The 14649-nt window shown below is 39.9% G+C and overlaps 1 protein-coding gene across 2 annotated transcripts in view; it reads left to right on the forward strand.

Annotated features, from left to right (window-relative positions):
- Positions 1 to 5307: 5307 nt before the first annotated feature.
- ACSL3 (acyl-CoA synthetase long chain family member 3) overlaps positions 5308 to 14649 on the forward strand; it is a 30436-nt gene continuing 21094 nt past the window's right edge. For both annotated transcript variants that reach the window (XM_004701643.2, XM_045295860.1), the window contains exons 1-2: positions 5308 to 5716; positions 13215 to 13392. In XM_004701643.2, coding sequence (XP_004701700.1) covers positions 5339 to 5716; positions 13215 to 13392 — 556 coding nt within the window. In that variant the 5' untranslated portion in view covers positions 5308 to 5338. The remainder of the gene's footprint in view (positions 5717 to 13214; positions 13393 to 14649) is intronic.

The raw sequence follows: 14649 nt of genomic DNA on the forward strand, positions 1-14649 counted from the left end.
CAGCTGGAAAAGCCACGTGGAGACCCCTGCCAGTGCTGAGATGCTTACATTGCCACTGGATCCAAAGACTTTCTACTTAACTGGCATGTGATCGTCCTGCATTTGGTATCATTGCATGTGTTTTGTGAGTCTGAAGAGGACTTTATATATCGGTATCTGACATAGGGGCATATAGCGGACTTATGGGCTTGGACTGGACTGGGTTGGGATACTTCCTTAATGTACAATTACCTTTTATATAAAACTCTCTCTTGTACATATATGAGTTTCTAACGATTTGTTTCTCTAGTCTCCTGGACTAACACAATGACAGGTAATGGGAGAACTAGATACGCAAAGGTTCTTGCATGTAAAAAGATCAAAGTAACTACAGTGGAGCACTGGCTAAAATTACTTTGCTGTTTTCATGACATGGATAACTGGGTAACTAGCCATGGAAACCTTGAATTCCCCTTTTAATTGTCATATATAGTGGTGGATTTGTGATGGGTGCAGGGTTGTCAGATTAAATACAAAACCCCTCCCATTACTTAACGCCACCGTTTCATCTTCTGAGGTTAGAATAAATATAGGCTTAATCATTTTCTTAAAAAGACCATGGCCAAATCATTTCCACACAAAAATTACTTATTGTGAACTGGAATTTTGTTTAATTTAAATGGGAACATGACTAAATCTTCTACTTTTAATTAGCTTTCTTGCCCAGAGTTTCTGGATTTTCTTTTAAAAAATTGCTTTAAGGAACTGATTGGATGTGTGTCTTGCTTTTAGCTGTATAGTCTAATTTTTATTAATAGAGCACTAACAAGAATGGTTAGAGCAACAACAAAAAAAGATGAGAGATTATGTCAATATTTGGGATGTTTTTAAACAAGGGAAAATGGTTTATCAGTTTAAAAAAAGCCAATAATTATATTATATTGTTCTGACATAATAAATTAATTCTGAGGATCTTCAAAAAACTTCATGGAAAATGAGTGTTATAAAAAAAGATGCATGGGTTTCAGATGTTTTTGTATTAAAGTAAACTTGTACAGAGTTGTTGTAACATGTCTGAAAAGGATCTAATGTGAGACAATTGCAAGGATAAGACATCAAATAGAAGAGAGCTCCCTCCCAAACTGCATGAACTCTGCTAAAATTGAAGCAAGAGCAAACATCAAATGTATGGTGCAGCTTAGTTGAATCATGGTGAAACCATTTGGTGACTCACTAAAAGTTATAAGGACAGTGCCCCGAAGAAATCAGTAGTTGCACACGAAGAACTGATTTTGAAAAGGAAAGAGACAATGTTGGAGATAAAAGTCCGGCATGGGCCACTGCCCACCTGTCTTGGTGGTACCTTACTTGGGGAGGGCTATGATCAAGAGCAGAAAAACAGCAGTCAACAGCACAGACCTCCATCTCCCTTAGTTCAGCTTACACAACCCTGACTGAACAATTCAAGTTGAGCGAACTTTCTAAAGATTGGTGAGTGCCAGAACCGTCGGTCCCAGATCAGCTCGCTGTAGATAAGCACAGAGTTTCTTTTGAAAGTCTTAAAGTGGGATCAAGATTCTGAAGCATTTTTTTGAAGAATTGTAACAAGTGATGAAACAACTCTACCATATGATCCTGAAGACAAAACCCAATCAAAGAAATAACTACCAAGCATTGGAAATCGAGCAAAAGCAGACCAGCCAAGGGAAAAGATTATGGCAACTGTTTTTTGAGATGTTCAGACAGCTTGCTTGTTGATTTTCTGAAGGGTCAAAGAATAATAACATCTTATTATAAGGCTATTTTGAGAAATTTAGCCCACAGCATAAAACTTCTGGGAAAGCTTTACCAGAGAGCAATTCACCATGATAGTGTTCCTGCTTACTCATCTCATCAAACAAGGGCAATTTGTGACAGTTTCTATGGGAAATCATTTGGCATCCATCTTTAGAGTCCTGATATGGCTCTTTTAGACTTCTTTTTGTTTCCGGATCTTAAAAGGCACCTGCTTTTTATCAATTCATAATATAAAGACTATATTGACATAGTAAAATTCCCAGGACCCTCAGTTCTTTAGGGGTGGACTAAATGCCTGGAATCCTCACTTTACAAAATGTATTGACCTTGATGGAACTTAATGTTGAAAAATGTTAAATTTTTTAACCACTTAACTAATTTTTCCATGAACCTTTGAAAAGTTCTCCTGTACGTTATGCGTATGAATTAAAACAAAACAAGACCGGCTTCCTCTCCTGCAATTGGATTGGTTCTTTTTTGGGCAGCAGGGCTACAAAGCCAGTGTTTTAAACTCAGTCCCCTGAACCAGACATGCGTTTTCTTTTTACTTTTAGCTTTCGGAAAAGATACAAACATGTTTATCAGAGCAAGGGTCCCCACCTGAAACTCTCCTGATTGCAAACAGTCTCTGGTTGCATTTTCTATTACAGCTGTGGGAGACAGCCTGGGGAGGAAATAGTTCTTTGTACCCTTCTTGACCCTGGCTTTTTATGTTCAAAATAAACATTTTGAATCACTCATCTGGACTCTTTGTAGAGAGTGGAATGAATGTGACTGACTGATGTATAAAAGAGAATCTAAAGCAGAGGGGGTCCTATTTTTTTTTTGCTAACTACCATGTTAACTATAGCGTTTATTTATAGAATGTGGGTTAGTTGAAAAGTTTAGATAGGTTTGGGGGTCGAGCACATAAGTTAAATTTCACTCCACTACGAGCTGTCTCTGAAAAAGTGTGTCAGATTTACATTCTTTCATTATACTCAGCCAATCTGTATGCTGAACAAATCATCAGAGAAGTTGGATTATATGAAGAAGAACGTGGCATCAGGATTGGAGGAAGACTTATTAATAACCCGTGATAGGCAGATGCTTTGCTTGGTGAAAGTGAGAAGGTCTTGCTGTTGAAGATCAAGGATTGCCGCCTTCAGTATGGAGTACAACTCTACATAGAGAAGACCCAAGTCCTCACAACCGCAATAGGTAAACTAGTAGATAAATGGAGGAAAGATTGACCTGGTCAAGGATTTTGTTTGTCTTGAATGCACAATCAATGCTCAAGGAAGCAGCTGTTGTTAAGCGATCAAAGATTGGGTAAACTAGATTGGGTACATCTGCACAAAACCTTTTTAAAGTGTTGAAAATCAAGGATGTCACTTTGAGGACTAAGGTGTGCTTGACCCAAGCCATAGTATTTTCAGTTGCCTTGTGCATGTGAAAGTTGGACATTGTATAAAGAAGATTGAAGAAGAATCGATGCGTTTAAGTTATGGTGCTGGCAAGGAATGTTGAAAGTACCATGGACTGCCAAAAGAACAAATCTGCCGTGGAAGCAGTGCAGCCAGAATACTCCTGAGAGGAAGGGTGGTGAGACATTGTCTTACATACTTTGGGCATGTTGTCAGGAGAGATCAATCCCAGGAAAAGGACATCATTACCTTACCTGCTGAAAGTGAGGGACTTGAAGCACTTACCATTGAAGACAAAAGACTGTAGCCTTCAGTATGGGTCATGGCTCACCATAACTCAGGGCTGTACCAATAAGCAGCAGCATGGTAAATGGAGGAAAGACTGAAGCTGTCAGAGATTTCATTTTAGTTGATACATAAAACGCCAGGAAAGCGGCAGTCAAGACATCAGACAAACCCACTGCGCTCACTCACTGCCATCGAGTCAGTGCCGACCCTGTAGGACATAATAGCACTGCCTCTGTGGGTCTGCAAGATGGTAACTTTTTGTGCAAGTAGAAAGATCAGTCTTTCTCCCCAGAGCTGCTCATGGTTTTGAATTGCTGACTTTGTGGATCACAGCCCAGCTCATAACCACTACACCACCACGGAGCCTATAAAATTTGCAGAAGACTTAAATATCGGTTCAAAAGCAAAGCATTGAAGACTCAGGTGGGCCTGAGCCAAGCCATGGCATTTTCAATCATCATACAAGCATGTGAAAGCTGTACGATGAGTGAGGAATGCCAAACAAAAATCAATGCTTTTGAACTGTGTTAAGACTATTGTATTTGACATGGACTGCCAGAACAGCAACAAAAATGTGTCTTGAAAATACAGCCAGAATGCTCTTCAGGGTGTGCTAGGAGGGCGGAAATTTTGAGCATGTTATTAGGATGGACTTAAACCCTGGGGAAAGGATATCGTGCTTGGTAGAGGGTCAGCAAAAAAGACCCTCAGTGAGATAGATTAACAACAGAGGCTGTGACAATGGGCTGAAATGTAGCAAAGGTGGTGAGGATGACATTAGGACTAGGCTATGTTTTGTTCTGTTGTACCTGAGTTGCAATGAGAAGAAATAAGACGTGATGGCACCTAACAACAAACACTAGTTCTATGTCCTGGGGCATAGATCTGTTTGAAATTGGAAACCCACAGGGGCAGTTCTCCCCTGGCCCAGAGGGTCGATATGAATCGTAATTGACTTGTTGGCATTGAGTGCTGCATATACTTGTACACACACCTACATGTGTTTATGGGTCTTGCCCAGTGAGTGAATTTATAGTGTCCTTGAGAGCAAGGGATCTGGCTTATTTGTTCACTGCTGTGTTCTCAGTACTCCGAACAGGCTCTGGTACATTCTCAGTAAACCTGATATATGCAAATGTAACCTGCTTAAAATGAAAAAATACTTAGACATATTTTGGGAAATGAATTTCACGGTCTCTTCACCTCCAGTTGCTTCTGAGAAGGTACTTGGAGCTTGCTGGGAAAGAGCCTCTGGGTTATGTAGCAGTGGCTGTTGGACCCAAGAGGGGCAAATGCTGCCAATGTGTCATTTCCGATGCAGCAGGCACTGAAGGACAGGAACTGCTTGTCCATTTGGGGCCTGCATTCTTGGAGAGCTCTGGCTTGCACTCTTTGCCAGTGGGAAATGCTCGTGGAGACTCTGGGTTAGGTTCGAAGGCTTTCTGTGTACAGTGTGACGTAGAAACCAGTAAGTCTTTGGTTAATAAGTGTGGCACATGGAAACCTTGTGGTAGCATTTGTACAATTCTACTTGATGTGATTGAAATATAGAATGATAGGTTATATGTATTAAACCTCAATTTGGAAGAAAAAAATTATAAACCAAGGACAGCATCCCCTTTATCTAAGTGCTTATAAATTACTATACTAATACAATGTTAAATAAAAAATATAAGTGTGGCACAAATAAATCTCTTAGAAATGTCAGATCAGACAGGAGACTGCAGGGGCCAGTGTTCTCTAAGGCTTGTCCCCTTGGACAATAATCCTCATTTATGTAATTTATAAAGTTAGTATAATAATTTTAAGCCTATCTTTTTTTCTTCTTCTAGATTCTTGAACTCTGTTAATCCAACTTTTTGAGCACCATGAATAACCACGTGTCTTCAAAGCCATCTACAATGAAGCTGAAGCAGACCATCAACCCCATTCTTTTATGCTTCATACATTTTATAATATCACTTTATACCATTTTAACATGCATTCCATTTTATTTTTTGTCTGCATCAAGACAAGAAAAAGCAAACCAAATAAAAGCCAAGCCTGTGAATTCCAAACCCGAGGCTGCATACAGATCTGTGAACAGTTTGAATGGTTTGGCTTCTGTCATGTACCCTGGGTGTGATACTTTAGATAAAGTGTTCACGTATGCAAAAAACAAGTTCAAGGACAAAAGACTTTTGGGAACACGTGAAATTTTAAATGAGGAAGATGAAGTCCAACCAAATGGGAAAATTTTTAAAAAGGTAAGTTGACCTTTTAATTGCCTTGAAATTTCTTCCAAATAAAATGTCTTCTCAGCCCTTGCAGATGGTGCCGGGGAAGCTGGGGGAGGAGGACCAGCCAGCCCTGGGATCTCTCACCTTAGGGTGGGAGTGCACGTCTGAACCTGGTTCCCTCGAGATTAGGCCGCCAAGGAAAGCCACAGGCCCTGTTAGCACCAGAGGTCCCTGTGTGCGCTTTTCCACTCCAGGTTTTGTGATGTAACCTGCTGCCTCTGGTCTTTTGTGGGTCACAGTGGGCGCCAGAGGTCTTGGTTCTTCAGCTCTAGGCAGTTGCATGGCTTCTGCAATTTTTCCACTTGTAAGAAGAACCTGCCATTGTTCATTTGAAACTGGCATTTAAAGGAATCTCTTATGGCTAAGAACATGAACTCTAGACCCAGATTGTGGTCTTGAATCTTGACTTTGTCGCATAATAGCTGTGTACCCTTGGAAAAGTTAATGAATGCATTTGCCCCCAGTTTCTTTATAATATATGGAGTTGGAGAGGTTTCAGCACTTATTATGAGCCCAGTTTTATGCATATTAACCAGTTAAGACTTCGGGGGCCCTGGTGGCAGCACAGGGATTGAGTTAGCCAAAAGGTGGCTTGAACCCACCAGCTGCTAAATGAAAAAAGGATGTGGCAATCTGCTTTTGCAAAGACTGCAGCCCTGAAAACCTCAATAAGGTGGTTGTACTCTGCTCTACAGGCTTACTGGGGGTTGAAATTGACTACAGTGGCTTTACTTAGAATACTCCTACTGCGTATAGAAACTACAAGGATTAGTGCTTTACAGAGGACCATGTTGAGGGAACTAGGCTAGGTAATAATTGCTCCAGGACATAACTCGTAGTGGTGAGCTGGGGTCTAGAATCCTGCTCTTCTGGTTCTAGTACCCATACTTTGAACGTGACCATAGCCCAGAGGGTTGTTAAGGATTAGTTGAATGTGTATATATTTCATGTAGTTAATGTCTTTAAAACACATAGTGGTATGTAGTGTAAATGGTCTAGCTTGTGTTCCTGTTATGTTACTGTTAGGGGAATTCATTGGGGGAAATGATAGAGCATAGAAATCATAGAGGATAGTAATTTTAGCAGTGGCTCAAGAATTATATTTCTCAACTGGGCCTGTGACTTTCTTCTTAATTGTTCGTGAAGGACTGGCCGGTGAAAATGGTAAATAAAGTCTTGTTTAGAGGCAGTAAGATCATCTGCAGCTGGTGGATAGTTTGGTTAAGCCATAGCCTTTGTCCTTGGCACCGCTGATGGTAGAAGTCGGGATAGGGTGGGGGTGGGGGTTTGTAGGCCTTTAGTGGGGAAAAGAGACCCCATATTTCAATTTTAATTTATAAACACATTTATGTCTCAAGCAGGACAAAGGAATGACAAAAACACATCATCTGGATAAAGACGACCATCAGTTATAGAATTTTGAGTACCATATATACTCGTGTATAAGCCGAGTTTTAAAAAATTGTTTATTTTATTGGGACTCTAAGCCGAGTTTTTGAGCATATTTTTCATGCAGGTTTTGTGGTAAAATTACATGCTTCGGCTGACATTCGGGTTGGCTTATACTCGAGTATAAATAGAGCTTGGAATGCAAAGGAAACTCACAGATGCATTATTGGGGCATATCACTGTATTACAATTGCAGGTGGACTACCGAATCGGGAATGGGGCTGTGATTGGGACATGAACATTATGCTGGATAGACAAGCTTACGGGATTGGGTCTGGGGCTCTCCAATCCAAGGCAGTCAGGGTATGACTCATAAACATTCCAAATGCCATCAAATATCCCAATTGCCATCAAGGGCATATCCAGGCAAGTCACTAAGGGCTAGGCTACCCCTCCCTGGCCTGGCTAGGGTAGGGATGGCAATCCACTTACAAACACACGCTTCCTGAGGTAATGCTATTCATATTGCCAGTTAAATAAAGTCACTGCCATGGGATGGATTTGGACTCTTAGCGGCCCTGTAGGACAGAGCAGAACTGCCCCTGTGGGATTCTGAGACTATAATTTTGTGTCCTATGGCTTGTCAAGCTGTTTCAGGACTAATGTCCCATCACTGAACTGAGCAGATTTAAGCAGCCAGGCTGTGTTTCAGTGTCACTTGATTCTAGCTTTCCCAAGAGTGAATGCTGTCTTGAAATGCAGAGCAGCCAACTGACCGGTTCTCAGGACATCTTTACTTGTACCTGGAATAGAATAAATTTGCAAAGACAAAAAAAAAATTTTACAGTGAAACTCTGAAAGGGCTCAAACAAGTGGCACACACAACTGCTGGAACGTCTTTTAATAGTTTTATACACATTAGAAAAGAGTAAAGGGATTTATTGACTATGCTAATGCATTCAGCTGTGTAAACCATAACAAACTAAGGATAGCCTTGAGAAGAAAGAGAATTCCAAAATACTTCTTTGTGCTCCTGTACTTGTACCCGGAATGAGAGACAGTTGTGTGAACAGAACAAGGGAATGCTGCATGGCTTAAAATCAGGAAAGGTGTGTGACTGTGTTGTATCCTTTCACAATACTTTTCAATCTGTATGCTGTGCAAATGATCAGAGAAGCTGAATTATATGAAGAATTGGATAAATCTGCACAGATCCTCTTAAGAGTATTGAAAAACAGGGGTATTACTTTGAATTCTAAGGTATTCCTGACCCTAGTCTTGGTATTTTTGGTTGCCTCATATTCCTGTGAAGTTTGGACATTTAATAAAGAGACAGTAGAAGAATCCATGCATATGAATAACAGTGCTTGCAAAGAATATTGAAAGCACCATGGACTGCCAAAAGAACAAACAAATCTGTCTTAGAAGTATAGCCAGAATGCTCCTTAGAGGCAGGGTGGCAGGACAACCGTCCAAAAATGAGACTGCTGGTTTGTTGTTCTGTGGTGGCTTGCTTGTGTGTTGCTGTTAGCTACGCCATTGGCATTTCAAATACCAGCAGGGCCACCCATGGTGGGCAGGTGTCAGTGGAGCTTCTAGACTAACAGACTAGGAAGCAGGAATTGACTTTCTGTTTCTTAGGGATTAGCTACAAAAACCTTATAGATAGCAATGGAACATTGTGTGCTGTGGTTCAGAGGATGAACCTCCGGGGTGGAAGGCACTTTGAAATATGACTGGGGAAGAACCACCTCCGTAATAGAATCAACCTTAGTGATGCAGAAGGAACGAAACTTTGAGGACCCTCATTTGCTCATGTAGGGCACAACCTAGAATGAGAAGAAGCAGCTGTAAACATTGACTAACAATCAGAACATGGGTTGTATGCATTATGAATCTAGGGTTGTTAGACCTCAGCAACAATGGGTATCCCAGACTTAGTGAGCTGCTTGTTGAATATCAAAGACTATATAGCCTTCCATGTGGGTTACACCTCAATGTAAAGAAACAAAAGCCCTCACGACGACATCTAGTATAGTGATAAACAGAAAAGATCGAAACTATTGAAGATTTCGTTTTGCTTGGATCCACAATCACGGTTCATGGAAACAGCAGTTAAGAAATCAATGTCTTGCCTTCAATAAATCTACGGGAGATCTGTTTGAAGTGTCAAAGAGCAAAGAGGTCACTTTGAGAGGACTAAGTTGTATCTAACCCAAGCCATAGATTTTTTTTCTTTTTAAAAAAAAAATTTTATTGGGGGCTCGTACAATTCTTATTACAATCCATACATATATCCATTGTGTCAAGCACATGTGTACATTCGCTGTCCTCATCACTCTCAAAACATTTGCCTTCTACTCTAGCCCCTAATTTCAGCTGCCCATTTCCCCCCTCCCTCCCCACCCCCCCTATCCCTCATGAACCCTCCATAATTCACAAATCATTGTTTTGTCATAAGTTAGAAGCCATAGATTTTTGTTGGCCTCATATGCAGTTAAAAGTTGGATCGCAAATAAGGAAGACCGCTGAATAATTGATGTTTTTGATGTGAAGAATACTGAAATTACAGAAGAATAAACAGACTTGTCTTGGAGGAAGTAGAGCCAGAAGGCCGCGCTCCTCTGAAGTGAGGAAGGCTGAATTTCATTTCACATACTTTGGATATGCTCTTGGGAGAGACCAGTCCCTGGAAAGGGACCGCATGCACGATAAAGTAGAAGGTCAGTGAAAAAGAAGACCTTCCAGGAGATGGATTGAAAGGGTTCAGGGCAGTGTTTTGTCCCGTTGTGCCTAGGGTCATTTTGGGTTGCTATGTTGTTTTTGGCCAACTAAACAATACCTAAGAGAGGGGAGAGGTCATATTGATTCTTTCAAGTGCAGAGGGAATTGAAGTTTTGTTAAATACATTGTCCACCACACACATTTAATAAATTTGGAGCCCCTTGTGCCAGAAATAGAAACTAGGAAGTTCTAGAAACTAGGAAGACAATCTGAGCAAGACACTGGTTACTCCTCATGGGACTTATATTTACATGAAATATTTATATTCCAAATAGCGAAAGTACGTGGGGGTGGGAAGTGCGATTGGTGGTTCCAGCAAACCTCCATGAGCATATTATGGTTGAGCCGAGGTCTGAATGGCAAGAGGTGCCAACTTTACAAAGATCTGGGTAAAGAATCTTAGGCAGTGGTACATGTTTAAGCAGGGATTAACCTAGTGGGGTGCAGTGTCGGGTTGCCTAATTTAAGGCATTCAGATTGAGAGTGAGTGACAACCTCATTAAATGTGTGTCCGCAGCTTCATCCTACTGTATGTGCTGACCGAGACTGCTGAACAGAAACGATAAAGTTGTGAGTTAGAGTCAGAGGGTTTAAGATGGTCACAGAGGTAAAGTAAGTCTAGGACCACTTAGGGCTTTGTAAATGTTTAAACTCCATTTCTTCTGGAAAGACATTACTCAGTGTTGAGCAATACTTGTTTTTTTTCTTAAGAATACTGTAAGAAGGGTGGGTTTTAGGGTAATAAGAATGGATGAAAGCTGATCAACGAGCATGTTCAGGGAGTGCTGGACTAAGATGACAGACATGGAGATGGAGAGAAATGGATGCATTTGAGGTTTATTTTAGTAGAAAATGTCCACAGAACTTGCGATTACTTTAGAAATGAGTTTTGAAAATAAACATAATGGAAGATAACTTCTGGGTTGTGGGTAGTGTTTTTACTTTATGAAAGGCTAGGAGAAAAGATTATGTTGGAGTGGTGGGGTGAATTGAAGAGTTTTGTTTGGGAGCATACTAGGCTTATGCTTCTACTAGACCTCTCAGTTGAATAATCAAGTATAAAAGGAAGTGTTTATTCAAACAGAGGTGGTTAGGGTTGGGGAAAAGAAATGTGAGAAGCTCTTTTGAAGCAACATCTCTGAGAAGTTGATTTTTCTCAGGGACACTTCAGCCATTGTAACACAAGGAACCACAATGAGCATGACTAGAAATGCATGAATGTAAGTTATTAAACGATGATAAGAAGATAAAGGAGCTTATTGTTCAGTAAAGTTTGAGACATTATCACCTGGGATGGGAAGAGAAAAAGAGAAAGAGGAGGGGAAGATTCTTGAATAGAAAAATATCAAATAGCTGTTTTGGAGGGGAAAAAAGACAGTAGAGAGAAGCAAATAGGTTTGTTGAGTTTTGAGATTTGTGATCCTGGATTTAATAAGCTTGTGTGTGTTTTTGGAAAGATAGACAATGAATAAAGAAATAGTTGTTTCATTGCGGGTTGGCATTATCTTGGGGGTAGAGTTGGAATTAGAAACTTTTTTTTTTTAACAGAGGTCAGATAAAACTTTTTGAGTAGCAGGGTCTTCCAAATGTAATCCTAATAAAAAAGGTAACAACTGAAGTTTAGTGATTTTTTTTTTTTTTAAGACTTGAAACAGTAGAATCTAGGTTTGGGTTCGTATATTGTTTCTATTCTTTCCTATGTGAAGACATACTGCCCTTGAACTAGACTATGATTTGGTTTCTTTGCCATGTGATGGCAACTTCATGAGTTCACCGTATATTTGGATTGTGTACGTGTAAGGCCTTGTCAGAACATGCCCATGTGCTTTGAGAGTTGTGGAGTTTGTCATTTTGATTCTAGAATCTAGAAGAAGGTAGCTCATGCTAATCTTTGGAATGTAAAATTAGTAATAATTGTAATCCAGTTCCTGGACATCTTGGCCAAATTCTCATCTGTCTTCTCACCCTCACAGGAGCTCCCGTGCTGAGCATTTCGTGGGGGTGCAGAGCAAGGTGAGAGTTTGGGACCATTAACAATAACTTTCATCTTAAACACAGCCCTTACACATCAGGATAAGACTTTTTCAGTCCATTATTGGAAAAGAGGGCAGCATTTATCCATTTTTCCATTTTTATCAGTCATCTAGCCTCTCCAGAATTAGCAATCTCTTAACTATTGTTTAAAAATGAATGTGTCAGCTGGTTTCAGTAGATGGGAGACATATATGACAGTTATGCTTGGGAATGGTTTGCGTATTTCTTGCAGAGTTTTTTCCCCCAGCGTATCTGTAATTTGGATTTATGATTTGATCATAATGGGAGAAAAGCACTAAAGGCAGAGAATTTTAAAGGGTGTTGTGACTAATGCAAGGGCACCTGGTGGCACTGGTTAAATTCTCAGCTACTAAACAGAAGGTCAGTGGTTCAAACTCACTAGCTGCTCTGCAGGAGAAAAGTGGTGGTCTGCCTCCTTAAAGATTACAGAAGTAGGGACAGTAGACACCCTATGGGGAAATTTTACTCTCATAGCATTGCTCTGAGTTAGGGTCAGTGTTGCTTGGCATTGGGGAGCTGATGATGACTTAACGCATTGTTGATGTTACCTGCAGTTCTGATAAAAAATATTGGAAGCTTGAAAGTACCCATGAGCATTTGAATCTTCCACAGAGGGACTCTGATGAATAATGTAACTAGCTCCCGCTTGGTTGAGTAAATAGAGACTTGTTTATTTTGCCAACCCAGAGTTAAGACGATTCACTGAGTAACCGTACTGTTATTCTTACCTTGGATAATGAGCTATTTTTTGTTTGTGAATTTTGTTATACCTCCTGATATTTGAAATTAGGAATTCATAAGTTGAGAGAAAGTAAAATTTTGATATCAGGAGTACTTGTTACGAGACAAAAAATATAATTGAATGCCTAAGTCACTCAAGTAACTGACATAAGCAAATATTGGAATATGGCCGCTTGGACATGAAGTTGATCTTTAAGATAACATTAAACAGTGACACTTAAGGAGTCACAAAAAGGACCCCCTACTTGTAAAAACCCTTGTAGTCAAAGATGTAACAAAAGATTTGAGTTGTGATGGAACTTGACTTTAAAAAATATAAATGGATTTTATATATATATATATATGGATTTTTCATTTGAAATTCACTTTCTTGTATTTCATTACAAGAACCACGAAACATGTCTATATGTAAACACTACTTTCTGGTTTTTCAGACTCGGTTTTCTCAAGTTACTGTTGGTGACATTAAAAGCGATGTGTATTTTTTGTTCTTCAGGTTATTCTTGGACACTATAATTGGCTTTCCTATGAAGATGTCTTCATTCGAGCCTGTAATTTTGGAAATGGCTTACAAATGTTGGGCCAAAAACCAAAGACCAATATCGCCATCTTCTGTGAGACCAGGGCTGAGTGGATGATTGCTGCACAGGCCTGCTTTATGTATAACTTTCAGCGTAGGTTGACTTTCGTACCTTTTCCAAGAGTGGCATGAGTTATGGGAGAAATGATGCTAACTTTATCAATCTCAAGAGATTGAAATTCTAATGCTAGTGGTTATTTACGATTGGAGGGTTCTTTTCTTATAACTTAAATTTTGGACCATTTTTGAGAAGAAACAAGTTATGGAACAAATTGAATAAGTCCCATGTGGCAAGGAAACTCAAGGGGGTTTCTAGGCCTAGGGAGAAACCCGCCTAGTTCTTGAACCAGACTGCATGTGAAGTCTTTGCTACCTTTGAGCCCAGACTGCATTCCAGGTCTTTGCTATAAGAGTTGAGCTCTACACCACATTCATATTTCAGCCTCGTGCACTTTAAGGTATTAAGTTAAACAGTAGAGAGGGTTTTTCTAAAAATGATCACAATGGCTCATTTTGAGAGAGAGTCCTGGGAGCTTAGTCCTTGGTCTCAGATGGCTAAGCAGTTTTTTAAAAAGGTATTTACTTTTGGCCCTTTTATGCTGCTTTACTTTTTTTTAACAGTCTTCTTGACATACAGTTCATATACCATAGAACTCAGTGGTTTCAGTACATTAAGAAGAGTTGTGTCCTGATCACCACAATCCATTTTAGAACACTTTCTTTATTCTTACAGTCATTGTTATTAGCTCCCCTTTTCCTTTCAATCTCCCCTGCTACAACCCTAAGAAACTCTTTAGATTTACCTATCCTGGATTTCATATAAAGAAAACCACAACAAAACAAAACCACAACAAAACAGAAACTTAGTATAAATTTAAAAAATGGGTCAAAAGGGAAAACGAAAGATAAGATGTTAAAATTTAGCCTAACCATATCTGCCTTAATTCACTTTCCAATGCACTCCGAGAGCAAGGCTTTTCACTTCCCTGGTCAGTGGTTAAAGGGGATTCACTGGAGCCTTGGTACACACGGGGACTCTACAAATGAATTTTGGACGTTCGCTGTCATCCACATCCTTTTGCAAAGCAGATCCTCAGAATCTAAGCTTTAGTACAATTCTGTCCTTCAGTCTCAGATTTTTTTATTTACAATCCTTGAATCATACAAGTGGGTATGCATCTTCTGTGTGGACTTCCTGACACCTCAGGTAGATGGCTGTTCTAAGACCCCAGACACTATTCTTTCTGATAGCCAGGCACCATCTGATATCTTCACCACACTTTACTAGGGCAAACATAACTTAAGTGGTCTCTTCATGAGGGTGAGGAGGGAGCCACATTATAATTAACAT

The sequence above is a fragment of the Echinops telfairi genome, unplaced genomic scaffold, assembly GCF_000313985.2.
Source record: "Echinops telfairi isolate 266 unplaced genomic scaffold, ASM31398v2 ScPeMD7_3;HRSCAF=10, whole genome shotgun sequence".
Taxonomy (NCBI): Eukaryota; Metazoa; Chordata; class Mammalia; order Afrosoricida; family Tenrecidae; genus Echinops; species Echinops telfairi.